The sequence below is a fragment of the Oncorhynchus clarkii genome, unplaced genomic scaffold (assembly GCF_045791955.1).
Source record: "Oncorhynchus clarkii lewisi isolate Uvic-CL-2024 unplaced genomic scaffold, UVic_Ocla_1.0 unplaced_contig_3747_pilon_pilon, whole genome shotgun sequence".
NCBI classification, from domain to species: Eukaryota; Metazoa; Chordata; class Actinopteri; order Salmoniformes; family Salmonidae; genus Oncorhynchus; species Oncorhynchus clarkii.
The window spans coordinates 77519-97157 of NW_027258191.1; the positions used below are offsets into that span (position 1 = coordinate 77519).

The 19639-nt window shown below is 44.7% G+C and overlaps 1 protein-coding gene across 1 annotated transcript; it reads right to left on the reverse strand.

The window, feature by feature from the left end:
• Nucleotides 1–2655: 2655 nt before the first annotated feature.
• LOC139395937 (serine incorporator 4-like) lies at nucleotides 2656–19309 on the reverse strand (the record flags this gene model as incomplete). Its single annotated transcript, XM_071143245.1, has 6 exons — nucleotides 2656–3000; nucleotides 3726–3876; nucleotides 4428–4467; nucleotides 4868–4940; nucleotides 5393–5519; nucleotides 19214–19309. Coding segments are annotated over 6 exons (701 nt in total), but the record flags the coding sequence as incomplete, so codon positions are not given.
• Between the last annotated feature and the right edge of the window lie 330 nt (nucleotides 19310–19639).

The window sequence follows — 19639 nt, forward strand, 5'->3', positions numbered from 1 at the left end:
CTGCTATTCAAATCTGGAATCAGAACAGAAGTATCTGCTGTTTGAGTTGAGTGGAGAAAATTAGCTGGCTAACTTCAGCTAACAGCTCTCTCATGTCTCTTCATTAAGTCGTTGCTATGGATACTCACACTCTCAGGGAAAGTAAAGCAGAGGGTGAAAAGGGTGGATGAAGAATTGTGAACAACAAGAAAGCAGCTACTACTCCAGAGGTGGCAGCCAAGACAACAGCGTGTCGTCCTCCTCAGAACGGTGCTGTACATACCTCAACTGGTTAGTTGCCTGTCTGTAAAGAGAAGGGAGGGCTGTATGTTGATCCTGCTGTTCTGATTGGATAGAGTGAAGCTGTCTCCGTTCACTTGCTTCATATTTCACTTGATCACTTCTCATTGCATGTTTCGATCTGATAATTTAGACTGCTGCCTCCTGTTAGCCTGCTGCTATGATACAGTACATCAACAGGAGAGGTTTGCTAGCGAACTATCAATGTGCTTAATATCTAACAAGCGAAGCGAGAGTAGGGAAAGATGAAACGCTGATGCACATTGACTTTTTATTTTTTGTACGTGAAACCTTTTCACACGCAACAACTGTAGTTTAGATATTTGAATTTGAATGAGCGTGTGTAGCCTATTCTGTTCAGTCAGAATGTGATTCGTATTATCCAGCAACTTTCTGAGTTGGAAAAGGAGTGTGTGTGTGTGTGCGTGCATATGTCTACACTTTGTGTAGCCATTAGCAATGATGGTAATAATAAACGTCTTCTGGTAGAGATAGAAAGGCTTTTCCCAAAACCTTCTCAATTAAATGTTAACTACAAAGTAGCCTATAACCTGGCAGAATGATATGATTATTTGCATCAATCCAGTGGCCATTTGTTTAGCAAATTCTGCAATCATATGAGCACCACATAAACACCACTAACCAAACAGTCTCTTGCTGGTCCACAGTTGCATTAAAAGGGTAACTACACCCAAAAATCTAAATTGTTTTCTATTTTTCACAGACCTCAAAAGTGGTGCCCTGATGTGGTTCAAGCATTGTTGTGGACTTGGAACATCCATTTTTGTTGTTATGTGTAAAAAAAAAATGTTTTAAAAGGTGTGATTTCTGAGAGCGAAAACCTGAAAAATACAAAAGGGAGAAAATTGAATTTGGGAAACTAATTGGAATCCAATGTGATTTTAGGGGTTGTTCGCTTACAAAAATATCACACTTTAATCAACAGAAGCTGTGTTTCAATACAAAATGTATTTACAAAAATAACTTCACACACCTGCTATCATAGTAACATGAAATGAGCTAAAAAAGGACCTAAATGCAGTATCGTACACAAAGGTTTTACAGAGTCAAATTATTGGTCATTAACTGTGGAGAAGTCTTCACAGAAACGTGGCTCTCGATCCTCAATGGTTCTTCTAAAACACGGGTGCATTCATTAGTGCACTCCGTAGCAAAGCATTTTGAAATGTGAATACCAAACAAGCGTTTCATATTGGAAAATTCCAGGTAGGTCTCTTCCCGTTTCGGCACATTTGTTTCCATTCTGTTCCTAGCAAATACACCCCAGATCACAGAGAGCCCCTTTAAACCAAACATGTCAGGGTCTTGTAGCTGGGGTTTCTTGTAAAACTTAACTTCCAAAACAATTTTACCACATTTTCCTTTCAAAAACCAATTTAGAAATGGATACACCACTCCCACGATGTTAAAAAGGCATTGCGAAATAAATAATTGGTATAAGAGTATTTGGTAACATTTTACTTAAAGCCGACAGATATAATGCATTGAAAGACTTGTCATGAACATATATGAACCCCTTATAATGTGTTGTAATCAACTCATAATGATCCTGACTATATGAGCCATTAGGTCCGTTGGAAATTTGCTCGGCCAACATAAAACAGTTTAGGCCTTATTGTAAAGGCATTATACAGGCTCATACATGCTTATAACAAGTAATATAGCATTATACCTGTTGGCGAAAGTGTTAAGTAATATTTTATTTTATCATTCACATTAGCTCCACACCAGAGCGAACATATTCAAACAGTATGAACACACTAATGTGCAAAATGTTCATGTAAACCTTCGAAATGGTGTGAAATGTTCAGGTAAACCTTCAGTTGTTGAAACCACTGAGAAAAATAATGATCCTACTGACAACTCTACCCCCGGTTGTAATTTTAAAATGGTACACAGTCCTTACTATAAGAAATAAAATATTCAAAAAGAGTAACAAGTCAGCCAACATTTCCCTACAGCTCCCCTCGTAAGCCAGTCAAGAGCTCATCCTTTTTGTTCCCTTTTGGCAGTCTCAGCATAGTAGTCCATAGTGGTTCTAGCCTGGTTAAACCAGACTGAATACTTCACTTACCGAGTGAAACAATAGTGAAATGTTGTGAAATCAGTTTGGATGGCAGGATGTAGTGATTGTGTATAGGGTCTTTGTTCCTGTTTCAGAGCACAGTCTGGTTACTCCCTTGGTCTATGTTTGGAGGTTCAGGTGGTCTGTGTGAGGAACATCAGATTCATTCATTAATCCTCTGGTTAGTCTGTTAGTCTGTCCTTCTAGCTGGAGTGAGTCTCAATGACCCATGACCTCTCATCTCTGTCCCCTGACATCCGACTTCAATATGGGAGACTGGTGGAGGGTTCAAGGGGATATCATCAAAACCATCCTCCACCTTCCGGGTACCACAGCGGGGGAAATTGTCCATCTTCTCCTGCTAGCTGTCCTATCCTGTTCTCCACCCCCAGAAGCCAGACTCTGGCCCAAAGTTCACAGGTCAGACGCTGACACTGACGTGACTGGAGGAGTTGGCTGAGCGGCGTTTAATGCGGGAACGTCGCGGGCGGTGCGAGTCGGAGCCGCAGTGGCAGAGTGGGCTCAGCAGCAGCCAGAGGTAGAGTACCACGCATGCCCAACACGATGACATTTTCACCCAGAACGTGGACCAGCTGCCGTGGGTGAACGTGGTCTCCAGCACCGCTGACTCATAGCTGGAGGTGGCGGAAGGAAAGGTGGGAGAGGAATTTTGATTAGCACGGCAATGGAGGTACAATGGCACAATATAGCTGCTGTGTACAACCAGGTAACGAATGAGGTGAGTCAACAAGAATCTTACCCACAATTAAGGGAACTAAAATGTGTTTTTTTCCCTTGTTCTAGCAACTTACCCAAATGTTCTGTTTCCCTTTCTAGCTGGAGACTAGCTAGCTATATCACAAATCTCAGTTAAAACCACAACGATGTAATGAACATTCACCAGCAATGATTCAACATCAGCAGCAAGTGAACTAGTTAGATGCAGTCCTCTAGCTACCTAGTTAGCAACGATAGCTAATGTTAGCATACATCGCTAACTAGCTATGCCGAAAATGTTTAACTCATCCCAGCTACTAGTTAGTTGTAGACATTTACTGACAAACTGATGTTGTTACCCTCAGGTGTTTGGGATGCGGTGTGAAACGCTTCAATTTGGAAAAGCAGTGTGACAAATGCGAGCACAATATAGAGGAAAAATGCGCTTACGCGTTGAAGGCTATCATGACTGTTTATGATATCTGTTATATTATGACAGGGTTATATTATGACAGGGTAATGTAGCCCTTATGATTGAGCCATCAAGTGTCTTCATTTTCATGTAACGTCAACATTGAGACAACGTTGTGTTGTGGTTGTGTGTTTGCTGGGGTGTCCAATGCCCAGTGAGTGAGATATTGACCTGAACCAGTTGGTTAGGGTCATCATGACGTAGAGCGAGGCCAGGAAGAAGACGAAGTGGAAGAAGAAGTAGCTGTAAGCCACTCTCTGGTTCTCGTTGTGAATCACCTTCTGGCAGCCCTTGATATCTTCGTCAATCACAAACTCCACCTCTGGAAACACCACAGACCAAACATATAAAGTCAATCACCTGAGGGTGATAAAGAATCGTGCTGCTCTGACAATACCATAGCAGCATATAGAAAACATGCAATTTATCATTCACAGTAATTTTATTTTCCCAGAAGGTGTAAGAATAGTGCTAAATCATATTGATTTTATTTGAATGTCATAACACCAGTCTCAGTATAGGCTAGCCGCTAGTCTGTACATAAATTATTTAGACATATTTTCTATTCTGCAGCCTTAATACTGGCTTATTTATAATATGGAGAAGAATCCGTATTAAGATAATTACGTAACTATATATTTTATGGGTACCTACATAAGGACATAAGGACTTCATTACATAAACATTCATAAGCACTACATTAACATTCATGCTTATGTCAACAACCGCAACTTTAAAGGAAGTTTTTCGCCAACATAAATGTACTGCTTATTTTTGTTTTATGTATGTTTCATGAATGTGTTACGAAGTCCTTATTCAGGTACCCTTCAAATAAAGTGTTGCTGAGAATTTATTGACATGTAGGCTACCAACCTTCCTCTTTGTCAGGGCAGCAGAAGCAGCATGTGGCTTTCTAGGAAAACGGAGAGAGAGAGAGAGATTCCAGGAGTTGTATCAAACTGCTAGAGGTAAGCAGAGCTCAGGATGCCCATACATTCTCCACACGTATGGAGCGTGGAAACATGCCGCTCACACATCACAAATTAATACCAAGATCAGTGAAGGCTGCTGAGGGGGGACGGCTCATAATAATGTCCGGAACGGAGCGAATGGAATGGCATCGTATTTGATACCATTCCATCTATTCCACTCCAACTATTACTACGAGCCCATCCTCCCCAATTAAAGTGCCACGAACCCACTGAGAACAAGATGTATGCAGAGCCACAGGAACACAGAGTTGATCCTCCATTATCCATGTTGGCAGTGAATGATCCTTGACAGTAATATTTTTATATGAATTCGTACTTTACCTGGAACTCATAGCGGTAAACTTTAATCATCCAGAAAGGGCCAAAAACCTCTGCCAGGTAGGATGCTTCGTTACTGAAAATATAGCATTGTTTGGATAAGCAACTGAAGTAAACTAATATTAGGACAAGCAATGTATTTTTTTCAAACAGAAACAAAAAATAACCTCAAAATTGCACTCCATTTGTTACATAGAAAGTTAGTAAGTAATTAGCCTAAATAAGTCAATAAGTAAAGTACTTGGGTCTCTATTCAGTCTGTATCGATGAAGTGTTACAGATTGCGCAATATAAATGTAAAGGTATTTTCTGATTGAGCCAACACATGCAGTGTTTACAGTGAATGCAGTCTCCACTAACGCAGGACAATTGTCTTTAAATTTCAATCACGCTGTAACACTGACCTTCAGCGATTCGGATTGAATAGAGCTCTTATTGTTTGATCACTGTGTAGAGAGACTGTACATATGATTCAATGGGACAACTGTTGACATTCATTACACACTCCTCCAGTGACTTGCCACTCACCATGCGAAGAGCACACAGCAGTACATGATGGCAGCTCCTATAATGGCCACCGCGTTGGTCTCCTTCTGGATGCCATCCTGACCCACACTGGGGTAACATACTGTCATATTCACCCCATGGTACACCACTGGGACAACAGAGAGAGGGAGCAGAGCAAAGAAAGTTTCATCCTCTGTTTCCAGCTTTTCTTTAGTAACCGTGAACTGTGTGGTTTTACTGAGGGAATAAAGAAAAGTGTGTTTCTCCCTGTCTGTATGACCCTATAGTAGTGTGTGGTTCTCCCTGTCTGTATGACCCTATAGTAGTGTCTGGTTCTCCCTGTCTGTTTGACCCTATATTAGTGTGTGGTTCTCTATCAGTGGAGGCTCCTCAGAGGAGGAAGGGGAGGACCATCCTCCTCGGTGAAATTTCATTAAAATAAAAATAGTGAAACACTAAAAAAGAAAGCTTTTGTCTTCTGTGTATATTGACCTCAATACAAAACCTAGGAGGCACGTAGGGCCTCACCCCCTTCAATAGACCTGCATGGTAATTTTGACCACTTCCAGAGGACGACCTCCAACCAATCAACATTGATAAGTATGAACTGACATGTTGTCATCCAATCATAGGATTAGGATCAGATGAAACGAGTGTTGTATTGGGCTTGTGCCACAAAGCATTAGGGTGGGAATCTATGTGTTGAGGAGCTTGGTGACATTATTGGAGATTGAAAAGTCATATTTTTCAATTCAAATGAGTTTCTTCAAATTACAGGACATGGAGGAGGTAGATTGTTTTCTTGGTTTTAGAACATCATTTTTGTGTCCAGTTAGTGCAATTTATTTCAATTTTGTTAACTTTTCGATGAAGAACCCCTTAATTCGCTGTGGTACACGGAAAAGGTGCTAATTAAAACCGAGGGTCGACCTCTGCCTGAGATCAGTTTCACGAAGAAGGGTGAAAAGGTGAGGGTGTTCAATACCGATTGGTATCAAAAGTAGAGGTCGACCGATTAATTGGAATGGCCTATTAATTAGGGCCGATTTCAAGTTTTCATAACAATTGGAGATCAGTAATCTTGGAAGCCGATTTTGCAGATTTATTCATTTAAAAAAATATATATAATTTTACACCTTTATTTAACTAGGCAAGTCAGTTAAGAACACATTCTTATTTTCAATGACGGCCTAGAAACGGTGGGTTAACTGCCTTGTTCAGGGGCAGAACGACAGATTTTTACCTTGTCAGCTCAGGGATTCAATCTTGCAATCTTGTTAACTAGTCCAACGCTCTAACCACCTGCCTCACGAGGAGCCCGCCTGTTACACAAATGCAGTAAGAAGCCAGGGTAAGTTGCTAGCTAGCATTAAACTTAATCAATCATAATCACTAGTTATAACTACACATGGTTGATGATATTACTAGTTTATCTAGCGTGTCCTGCGTTGCATATAATCGATGCAGTGCGCATTCGCTAAAAAGGACTGTCTTTGCTCCCATGTGTACCTAACCATAAACACCAATGCCATTCTTAAAATCAATACACAGAAGTATATATTTTTAAACCTGCATATTTAGCTAAAAGAAATCCAGGTTAGCAGGCAATATTAACCAGGTGAAATTGTGTCACTTCTCTTGCGTTCATTGCATATGCAACAGTTTGGGCCGCCTGGCTCATTGCGAACTAATTTGGCAGAATTTTACGTAATTATGACATAACATTGAAGGTTGTGCAATGTAACAGGAATATTTAGACTGATGGATGCCACCCGTTCGATAATATACTGAACGGTTCCATATTTCACTGAATGAATAAACTTCTTGTTTTCGAGATGATAGTTTCCGGATTCGACCATATTAATGACCTAAGGCTCGCATTTCTGTGTGTTATTTTGTTATAATTAAGTCTATGATTTGATAGAGCAGTCTGACTGAGAGATGGTAGGCACCAGCAGGCTCATAAGCATTCATTCAAACAGCACTTTCGTGCGTTTTGCCAGCAGCTCTGCTGTTTATGACTTCAAGCCTATCAACTCCCGAGATTAGGCTGGTGTAACGATGTGATGTGAAATGGCTAGCTAGTTAGCTGGGTGCGCACTAATAGCGTTTCAAACGTCACTTGCTCTGAGACTTGGAGTAGTTGTTCCCCTTGCTCTGCATGGGTAACGCTGCTTCGAGGGTGGCTGTTGTCGTTGTGTTCCTGGTTCGAGCCCAGGTAGGAGCGAGGACAGGGACGGAAGCTATACTGTTACACTGGCAATACTAAAGTGCCTATAAGAACATCCAATAGTCAAAGGTATATGAAATACAAATGGTATAGAGAGAAATAGTCCTGTAATTCCTATAATAACTAAAACCTAAAACTTCTTACCTGGGAATATTGAAGACTCATGTTAAAAGGAACCACCCGCTTTCATATGTTCTCATGTTCTGAGCAAGGAACTGAAACGTTAGCTTTCTTACATGGCACATATTGCACTTTTACTTTCTTCTCCAACACTTTGTTTTTGCATTATTTAAACCAAATTGAACATGTTTCATTATTTATTTGAGGCAAAATTGATTTTATTGATTATTATATTAAAATAAGTGTTAATTCAGTATTGTTGTAATTGTCATTATTACAAATACATTTTAAAATCTGCCGATTAATCTGTATCGGCTTTTTTTGTCCTCCAATAATCGGTCTGGTATCGACGTTGAAAAATCATAATCGGTCGACCTCTAATCAAAAGTATAGCTGGATAACAGGATCTTTCATTAAGCCACCTGTATTTCTGGCCTTGCCTGCTTTTTGTAAAGTCTGAGCCTTGGCTGAAAGGTGGGTACAGTGACCTGAAGAACATTGATCGTTAAGCTAAACTGCAAAATAAAAAGCAGGGAGCGTATAAATGTCCACATCAGATTCAAGCTTCTGCCAAAAAGTCGCATCGATCACGGCGGATGTCTGGATATTCTAACTGCGCAACAACGAGAAAGAAGAAACAGGGATGTTCTCAAGCGACTTATCAACACCACTGCATTTTTCGCCATGCAATAATTGGCTTTTAGAGTACACGACGAGAGGGAAAGTTCCGCTAACAAGTGCAACTACAGCGGTAAGTGGAAACCCTACTTGCAGTGGTAATTGCACGTTACGATGCTTTACTTGCTGAACATATGGAACTTTCTACTTTTTTTCTGGGATGTTCTGAATGATTTGATAGCTTCCATCGTGTCATCCATTAAAAGTTAGATGAAAGAGAGTTTGACACAGATCATTTTCGAGCGCGCTTAAGTAGGGTTTCCACTTTGCTCCGGTATTTATTTAGCAAAGATAACACACAATCACTCCAGACAGACACAAGCAAAAACTCATGACATAAATGTTGCAGCAGCCTAGGCTACACCTAAACTGACAGATCTGACATGCCGTATGGGATGAAAACGAGACCATTTTGCAGTCGGATTAACTGTAGGCTACTAATAATAGGTGCTGCATATAGCCTATGCACCCTGCTCATCTGGTTTAGGTAAATAATTGGTCATGTTATGTATTTATAGTCCATTTGTGTGTCAGGAGAAAATGTGAATGTGATCAAATTTGGTTTATATTCCAAATTGGGCTGGCAAAGCTGCCTATACGTTTTCGATCCAAAATTATTACAACATAATAGTGATGACAGACGTGAGTCATAACGCAAACATGCGTAACGCAAACTCAGCTCTGTGAGTTCTGTCTATCAGTTGTCTGGGTAGAGGAAATCCCCCTCATAATCTAGTCTAAATATAATTCATTGAACAAGTATAAGGTTGCTGCAGTTTGACATAAAAAAAAAAATAACATGTGACCTGATTAGGAAAAACTGGTGTCACGACTTCCGCAGAAGTTGGTCCTTCTCCTTGTTCGGGCGGCGTTCAGCGGTCGAAGTCACCGACCTTCTAGCCATCGCTGATCCGCTTTTCATTTTCTATTGGTTTTGTCTTGTCTTCCATCACACCTGGTTCCAATTCCATCAATTACATGTTGTATTTAACCCTTTGTTCCCCCTTGTTGGTAATTGTTTCTTGTAGTGCTTTAGCATGGTATGCTGGTATTTACCGGGTTTTGTTTGACCCATTTATTGTATTGTTCTGTTGACAGGTGGTTTATGGATATTAAAGGACACTGTTGTAAATCAGTTTTTGTTCTCCTGCGCCTGACTTCTCTGCCGCCAGTATGCACCTCACTACAGAATTACCGACCAAAACTATGGAGTCAGCAGGAGCAGGTACCCCGGGTATATGGGTGGAGGAGCGCGTCCGGGAGCACGCAGCAATGCTCCACCATCTTGGCACCACCATTGATCGTGTTGTCCAGACAATGGACCGCTGGGAGAGACAGGGAGTTCTTCCAGCGCCTCCACCAGCACAACCAAGGTCTCCCCTAAACGCCCCTCTTCCTCCTGGTCCCAGTGGGATTCGTGACTCCCTGCCCCAGGAATACGACGGAAAGGCTGCGAACTGCCAGGGGTTCCTTCTACAACTGGACCTATACCTGGGCACCGTCCACCCGGCTCAATCGGGCCGTGAGAGGGTGTCCGCCTTCGTCTCGTGCCTCACCTGGAAAGCCCTGGAGTGGGCCAACGCCATGTGGAGAGAGGGAGATGCGGCATGGGACCAGTTTGAGGAGGTCACCTGCCGTTTCCGGGCAGTCTTCGACAACCCGCCCGAGGGTAGAGAGGCGGGTGAACGCCTCTTCCATCTGAGGCAGGAGACGAGGAGCACCCAGGAGTTCGCCCTGGAGTTTAGGACCCTGGCTGCCGGCGCGGGATGGAACGACAGGGCCCAGATCGACCATGACCGCTGCAGTCTGCGTGAGGACGTCCGTCGGGAGATGGCCTGCAGAGACACCACCCTCACGTTTGACCAGCTGGTGGACCTGTCCATCCAGCTGGACAACCTACTGGCTACCCGCGGACGTTCAGATCGGGGTCTGGTGGTTCCATCCTCCCGCACCCCCGCTCCGATACCCATGGAGCTGGGAGGGGCGGTGCGCAGGGAGACCGGAGGGGGTTCCAGCTCGTCGGTGCCGGGTTGGTTCCTCTGGGGATCGAGGCAGCAGGCAGGGCGCTCTGGCGCCAACCCAGGTGAGCCGGCACCATTCTCACCAAGAGCCCTCTGTTGCACATATGTTTGTGTGTCACTTTCCCTGAGTTTTCCCCGTATTCCCAGCATAAGGCGCTTGTCGATTCAGGCGCGGCTGGGAATTTTATTGATAGAGCGTTAGCCCATAGTTTAGGGATCCCCATTGTTCCCGTGGCTGTGCCCTTCCCCTTTAACGCCTTAGTCGACCATTAGGGTCAGGGTTGATTAGGGAGGTCACCGCTCCTTTGAGCATGGTGACGCAGGGGGGTCACAAGGAGAGAATTGGTCTCTTCCTCATTGACTCTCCTGCGTTTCCTGTGGTGCTGGGCCTACCTTGGTTAGCTTGTCATAACCCCACTGTTTCTTGGCCACAGAGGGCTCTCACGGGGTGGTAGCGAGAGTGCTCAGGTAGGTGTTTAGGGGTTTCCGTTAGTGCTACTACGGTGGAGAGTCCAGACCAGGTCTCCACCATGCGCATTCCCCCTGAATATGCCGATTTGGCTCTCGCCTTCTCCAAAAAGAAGGCGACTCAATTACCACCTCATCGACGGGGCGATTGTGCGATATATCTCCTGGTAGAAGCTGCACTTCCCAGGAGTCACGTGTATCCCATCTCACAGGCGGAGACGGAGGCTATGGAAACATATATCTCCAACCTGGTTCGTATCCGGGAGGGAGACGAGTGGAAGACGGCTTTCAGTACCACCTCAGGGCTCTATGAGTACCTTGTCATGCCGTACGGGTTGATGAATGCGCCATCAGTCTTCCAAGCCTTTGTAGACTAGATTTTCAGGGACCTGCACGGGAAGGGTGTAGTGGTGTATATAGATTACATTCTAATATACTCCGCTACACGCGCCAAGCATGTGTCCCTGGTACGCAGGGTGCTTGGTCGCCTGTTGGAGCATGACCTGAACGTCAAGGCTGAGAAATGCCTATTCTTCCAATGATCCGTCTCCTTCCTAGGGTATCGCATTTCCACCTCAGGGGTGGGGATGGAGAGTGACAGCATTTCATCCGTGTGTAATTGGCCGACTCCCACCACGGTAAAGGAGGTGCAGCGGTTCTTAGGGTTTGCCAACTACTACCGGAGGTTTATCCAAGGTTTTGGTCAGGTAGCGGCTCCCATTACCTCACTGCTGAAGGGGGGTCCGGTACGCTTGCAGTGGTCGGCTGAGGGCTCTGTTTACCTCGGCTCCCGTGCTGGCCCATCCGGATCCCTCTTTGGCAGGTGGCCGCGTCCGAGGCTGGGATAGGAGCTGTGCTCTCTCAGCACTCGGGTACGCCACCGAAGCTCCGCCCGTGCCTTTTTCTCGAAGAAGCTCAGCCCGGGGGAGCGAAATTATGACATGGGGGCCGGGAGCTGTTGGCTGTCGTCAAGGCCTTGAAGGTGTGGAGACATTGGCTTGAGGGTGTTAGACACCCTTTTCTCATCTGGACTGACCACCGCAATCTGGAGTACATCCGGGCAGCAAGGAGACTGAACCCTCGCCAGGCAAGGTGGGCCATGTTTTTACCCGTTTTGTGTTCACCCTTTCCTACAGACCAGGCTCTCGGAACGTGAAGGCAGACGCATTGTCCCGGCTGTATGACACAGAGGAGCGGCCCATGGATCCCACTCCCATACTCCCTGCCTGGTGGCGCCGGTAGCGTGGGAGCTGGACACGGACATTGAGCAGGCGTTACGTGCAGAGCCCGCTCCCGTCCAGTGTCCCGCTGGGCGTCTGTACGTCATGTAACACCGCGATCCTGGTCATTGTGGATCGTTTCTCTAAGTCCTGTCGTCTCCTCCCTCTGGCCGGTCTCCCTACGGCCCTACAGACTGCGGAGGCCTTGTTTACACACGTCTTCCGGCACTAATCCCCGAGCTGACATGGTACAAATCTGTCGTTCTGCCCCTAAACAGGCAGTTAACCCACTGTTCCTAGGCCGTCATTGAAAATAAGAATTTGTTCTTAACTGATTTGCCTAGTTAAATAAAGGTCAAATAAAACTAAAACTACGGGGTGCCTGAAGATATAGTGTCTGATTGGGGTCCCCAGTTCACGACTAGGGTCTGGAAGGCGTTCATGGAACGTCTGGGGGTCTCGATCAGTACTTCAGGGTTTCACCCCGAGAGTAATGGGCAGGTGGAGAGAGTGAACCAGGATGTGGGCAGGTTTCTGCGGTCCTATTGCCAGGACCGGCCAGGGGAGTGGGCAGCATTCGTGCCCTGGGCCGAGATTACACAGAACTCGCTTCGCCACTCATCCACTAACCTCTCTCCCTTTCAGTGCGTACTGGGGTACCAGCCGGTTCTGGCACCTTGGCATCAGAGTCAGACCGAGGTTCCTGCGGTGGATGACTGGTTCAGGCGCGCGGAAGAGACATGGGAAGCTGTCCGTGTTCACCTTCAGCAGGCCGTGACGCGCCAAAAGGTGAACGCAGATCGCCACCACAGTGAGGACTGGCTCTCGACCCGAAACCTGCCCCTCCGCCTGCCCTGCCTGGAAGCTGGGTCCGCGGTTTGTGGGGCCATTTAAAGTCCTGAGGAGGGTGAACGAGGTTTGTTATAGGTTACAGCTTCCACCCGATTACCGTATTAACCCCTCGTTCCATGTGTGTCTCCTCAGGCTGGTGGTGGCTGGCCTGCTCCAGGAGTCTGAGGTGCGGGAGGTTCCTCCACCCCCTCTAGACATCGGGGGGCCCCGGCGTACTCCGTTCGCTCCATACTGGATTCGAGGCGTCGGGCGAGGGGCCTTCAGTATCTCGTGGAGTGGGAGGGGACATGTTGGACCCTTCAATGCAGCAGGAGTTCCACCGTCTTCGTCCGGGTCGCCCTGTGCCTCGACCTCTGGGTCGTCCCCGAGGCCGGTGTCGAGGCGCTGCTGGAGCCGCGTCAAGGGGGGGAGTACTGTCACGACTTCCGCCGAAGTTGGTCCCTCTCCTTGTTCGGGCAGCGTTCGGCGGTCGAAGTCACCGACCTTCTAGCCATCGCTGATCCACTTTTCATTTTCTATTGTTTTTGTCTTGTCTTCCATCACACCTGGTTCCAATTCCATCAATTACATGTTGTGTATTTAACCCTCTGTTCCCCTTCATGTCCTTGTCGGTAATTGTTTCTTGTAGTGCTTGTGCACGGTATGCTGGTATTTACTGGGTTTTGTTTGACCCATTTATTGTGTTCTGTTGACGGTGGTTTATGGATATTAAAGGACACTGTTGTAAATCAGTTTTCGTTCTCCTGCGCCTGACTTCTCTGCCGCCAGTACGCACCTCACTACAACTGGTCCCATCATAGCCCTTATAAAACCATTTTACAGCTGAATAATCACTGTCATAACTTTATAGGGTCCAGAGTTTTCCTGGTTAGGTTAACAGACAAGGAAAAACTCTGGGTCCCAGGGGATAAATTGAATGTTTCCTTTCCAAGCACTGTGAGTACCCCTATCAATTTTCTGTCATTACTGTATGTAGAGTCAATCACACATACACACAAACAATCACATTATTACACATCAATGATTTTACTGCTTGCTTGGACTAACTCCTTCTTAGCTCTCTTGTCTAACTGCATTGTGTTGTGTTATTGTTTTTTGTCTTTCTAGTCAAATCATGTCCTGAAGTCAAGCCTCTGAACACCTCAACTCATGCCTCATACCCTCATTCAATCACTACTGTGATCCCTTTCCAACACTGTGTAAGTAGCCCTCTCATTTCCATTCTCCATAATATTGTACTATAAATGTCTTTATTAAATGCTTTAGGTTAACATAATTACTCTTTGACCATTTTTGAAACACACTTTGACGTCTCTGCGTTCCGCACCTATACCATGGGTCTCCCATCCTCTTCCATTTTTCAAGTCACCAGCCTCCACTGTTCTCTATAATCGTCTGGGGCTGTACTCACCTCAGAGTATGAGTGCTGATCTAGGATCAGGTCCCCCCTGTCCATATCTTTTTCATTATGATCTAAAATACAAAACTGATCGTAGATCAGCACTCCTTCTCTAAGATGATAAATTAATACGGGCTCTGATTCAGAATGTCAGATTACGGAGGCCCGGTGTTGTATAGTTGTTTTGATATTTCTGAGGATCCCCATTAGCTGAGGCAACAGCTAATCTTCCTGGGGTCCAAACAGGATTAAAACAATTACATCACAACCAAACCTAACAGCCTACACCCTTAACAACACAATACATCATTCAATATATTATTACTCTAATATTACAGATTTATAACATGTACAATACTACAATACAATAATAGCCAAGGCAGGACAAGAAAACATCCCTGGAGGTAAGTAAGTGCAATAATAACAAAATACTTGAGGCAAAGAAAACAATGTCCGGTCAAGTCTATCCCTGGGACAATTGGAACAATAAAGGTAGAGGGGCCGCTGAGTCTCTGGCTGTGCGTAAGACTAAACAGACTGTCAAACATTGGTTATTTTGTGTGAGATGCAAACTAACACTATTACTGTGTTATGATAGGCATATCTGTGTGTGTGTGTTTGTCTCTCTGTGTGGGGTGTGTGTCTCTCGCTCTGTGTCTTTCTCTCTCTCTCGGTCTCTCTCTGTTTCTGTGTCTCCCTCCCCCAGGTGGCCATAGCTGTGGATTCCAGAGTGGATTCCTGTGTGTTGTGACCAAGAGAACAGATGCCTTGGGTTCAGTGAAAACAATTACAGGTTTGCTTACTGTACACACACACACCAGGCCGAGCCCACTGCAGGGGAGAGGGGACCTGTCCTGCTCCCAGTGTTGTGTGTTTTCAGTCCCACTCCAGACTAATTCCTCCACATAGAAACACAGGGATGTGTGTCTGTGTGCCTGTGTGCTTGATGAGGTCACCCAGCAGACTGAGCCAGAGGGAAACTGAACAGGCAAACATGACTGAACAGGACAGGAGGGAGGACCACTCTCTTGCGTCCCAAATGGCACCCTATTCCCTTTATAGTGCACTACTTCTGAACAGGGCCCACACATATACATGCATGCGTACACACACACACACACACACACACACACACACACTCCAGTGAAAATGACTATTTAAAACACTATCCTTACTGGGGATGTTTAGTGTGAGTGTATGTGTTGAACAGATGTTTTTATACACGGTGCTGATTTCCTCAACAAGTTGCAGCATTGCCCTGTACTGCCCCGGGACAGCACGTACCCTTGCCTCCACGCAAAACAACTAGCTGGTACAAAGAATGTACAAATCAGAATGGGTGGAACAGACATTCCTTTTCAAAACAATGTTATGTACATGTCAACTCAAAGCAATATCACGTTGCAATGTCACAACAAATCACCGTTATATGATAGAAGCATGGCTTGTGAGAAGGAGAGAGGGAGAAAGATACATAGTTATATAGAGAGAAAGGAAGAGAGAATGTTTAAAAAGAGAAAGGTGAGAGGGAGAGGAAATAGCTGGATGTCTGAAGGGACTCATAAATCCAGAAAGAGAGGAATGAGAAAGATGACTGTTGGACTCCCTGGGGGTTGTGTTTGGAGACTCAGTCGGGGGCTGGAGGAGGTTGTGAAAGACCAGGGGGAATTAGCAGAGGCAGGTGGAAGCATAGGAGTCAGAAACAATATTTGCAAAATGTACCGTACGGCATCATAAAGCAATCTGAATTGGAATGAAAGTTTGAGGGGCCAGGCTGTTTGGAGTAGTAGGTGGCTGGGGGAGGATGGGGAAGGTTGCAAGAGATAAGGGGCAATTGGGGGAGGCAGTTTGGAATGGCAGTGAGCTGGTGGAGAGGTCAGGTAGGTAGAGTACAGTTACTGTGCTGCTCCATTACTCATCTGACTTAACGCACTGACATCCACATCCATCCGTTCACATGGAGTTATTGAATTAAGCGCGTGTAAGTAAGAGGGGAGCTTGACTGATGACGGTATCGGTGGGAGCCACAGGTCGGTTCCATCTGAATCTCATACCTTATGAATCACAGCTTGAGACTAGATTGGATACAGATTCAGAAACACTGGGTTGGTGTATTGGATGCATCACGAGAAAATGTACACGGCTTCAGAGGGGTCACAGTGCCCCTCTCACTGTGGGGAACCTCTGGCCTGGTGAAGCTGACAGGAGCTCTACGACTAAAAAAATAGACCCCCTACTTTATCATCCCAGTAATTCTTCTTTCTCTTATCTGAGCAGACCAGAAACCTTTCAATATACAGTATACATTCAAACAATACTTTAGAAGCATTTAAATATAATACATTGGAAGGTTGTGCAGGACCATGGTAGATGAAGGAACCAATCTTTTCAGACTGTTAGAGTATTTATCTGGTCAGTAAGGCAGGGTATTATGTCTGCTGTTTGTAACACTTTGTTATATGAGAAAATGTGATTGTATTATACATTGTGGACGAAAAGAGATCCTAATCAAATCTCTCACCCTGTCTCCTGGTATTTTGTGTTGAAACTCCTTTACTTTATCACCACAGTAATGGCAGGTTGATCAAGTATTTGACATGGTGAACTTTACCCAGTTACAGTATGCACAATTAACATAACCATTAAAACACAATCAAAAATGATATTTGATTGATAGGTTGATTGATTATTTTATCCCATTTGACGTTTTGAAATGTTACCTGATCATGTCAGAGTAACTGTTCAGTAAAACCTTTTAAATGCTTTCAGAATAACGTTGGACTATTTAATACTGTAGCCACTAGTTTCCATTGAAAAAATGACTGACTGACTGAGACAGACAGATACAGACAGACGGACAGGGACTACTTGTTCACCAAGACAAGGCGTGTAAGAGTGTGTAATGATACTGTCAGGCAGCATTACTGTGTTATGTTGTCATTAGATCCATCAGGAATGCCAAAAAGCCTCTTCACCTCCCTACAGCATACTGTCTCCACTAAGAACAACATGTAGCAGCACATAGTGTGTGTGATGTACAGAGACCTTGTCTTGGAGTGAATGTGTGCTTGGGCATTGCTGTGATTCAATGTGATTGAGTTGTTTGTGGTGCAGTAGAGGTGACTGAAGTGCACATGATGTCAGAAGTGACTCAGGTGAGTGTGTGTGGTGAGGGGTCGGACAGGATATGATGTGCGCCTGTGTGTGTGTGCCTGCTCACACACGTGCATCCATGCAAGTACAGTTGAAGTCGGAAGTTTACATACACTTAGGTTGGAGTCATTAAAACTCGTTTTTCAACCACTCCACACATTTCTTGTTAACAAACTAGTTTTGGCAAGTCGGTTAGGACATCTACTTTGGCATGACACAAGTCATTTTTCCAACAATTGTTTAAAGACAGATTATTTAACTTATAATTCACTGTATCACAATTCTAGTGAGTCCGAAGTTTACATACACAAAGTTGACTGTGCTTGGAACATTCCAGAAAATTATGGCTTTAGAAGCTTCTGATAGGCTAATTGACATAAATTGAGTCAATTGGAGGTGTACCTGTGGATTTATTTCAAGGCCTACCTTCAAACTCAGTGCCTCTTTGCTTGACATCATGGGAAAATCAAAAGAAATCAGGCAAAACCTCCCCCATTTTTTTTTTTAGACCTCCACAAGTCTGGTTCAACCTTGGGAGCAATTTACAAACGCCTGAAGGTACCATGTTCATCTGTACAAACAATAGTACGCAAGTATAAACACCATGGGATCACGGAGCCGTCATACCGCTCAGGAAGGAGACGCGTTCTGTCTCCTAGAGATTAATGTATTTTGGTGCAAAAAGTACAAATATATCCCACAACAACAGCAAAGGACCTTGTGAAGATGCTGGAGGAAACTGCTCCAAAACCCCCATAAAAAAGCCAGACCACGGTTTGCAACTGCACATGGGGACAAAGATTGTACTTTTTGGAGAAATGTCCTCTGGCCTACTGAAACAAAAATAGAACTGTTTGGCCATAATTACCATCGTTATGTTTGGAGGAAAAAGAGGGAGGCTTGCAAGCTGAAGAACACCATCCCAACCTTGAAGCACGGGGGTGGCAGCATCATGTTGCGTGGTGCTTTGCTGCAGGAGGGACTGGTGCATTTCACAAAATAGATGGCATCATGAGGCAGGAAAATTATGTGGATATATTGAAGCAACATCTCAAGACATCAGTCAGGAAGTTAAAGCTTGGTCGCAAATGGGTCTTCCAAATGGACAATGACCCCAAGCAATCTTCCAAAGTTGTGGCAAAATGGCTTAAGGACCACAAAGTCAAAGTATTGGAGTGGCCATCACAAAGCCCTGACCTGAATCCCATAGAAAATTTGTGGGCAGAACTGAAAAAGCGTGTGCAAGCAAGGAGGCCTACAACCTGACTCAGTTACACCAGCTCTGTCAGCAGGAATGGGCCAGAATTCACCCAACTTATTGTGGAAAGCTTGTGGAAGGCTACCCGAAACGTTTGACTCAAGTTAAGCAATTTAAAGTCAATGCTACCAAATACTAATTGAGTGTATGTAAACTTCTGACCCACTGGGAATGTGATGAAAGAAATAAAAGCTGAAATAAATCATTCTCTACTATTATTCACATTCACATTATTTCACATTCTAAAAATAAAGTGGTGATCCTAACTGACCTAAGACAGGGAAATCTTACTTGGATTAAATGTCAGGAATTGTGGAAAAACTGAGTTTAAATGTATTTGGTTAAGGTGTATGTAAACTTCTGACTTCAACTGTATGTATGCGTGTGTGTTCCAGTGTTTCCAATGCCCCATTTCCCATAGGGAAGAGGCTAGTGTACCCTACTTTTCTCTGGGGGCCGGCTGGACAGGGCAGACAAGGTGAGGTACATGACGTAGCAGCTGATGATGGAAGCCTGCAGGAGCCCTGAACGAGGCTGTTCTGTAGACAGAGAGCGAGAGGAGAGCTTGAGAACTAAGAACACACACACACAAATGGACAAACACACACACAAAGTGGGAGGCCAGGTCGAGAAATCGGCATGACATTCAATACATGGTAAAAACATCCTGGTAAAACCCTGGCATGTATAGACAGAGGTCCCCTAACACAGTTATGTCTGAACAATGATGGAGAGATGACAGGTTAGATTATATGGCATCATCCACACATGGATGTTGGCTCAGCCTGAGATGGAGTAAGTGTTCCCTGCTAAGTACCTGGAGGACAGACACACTGCCTGTTTCACATTGGTGGTGGTCTTCCAGGCTG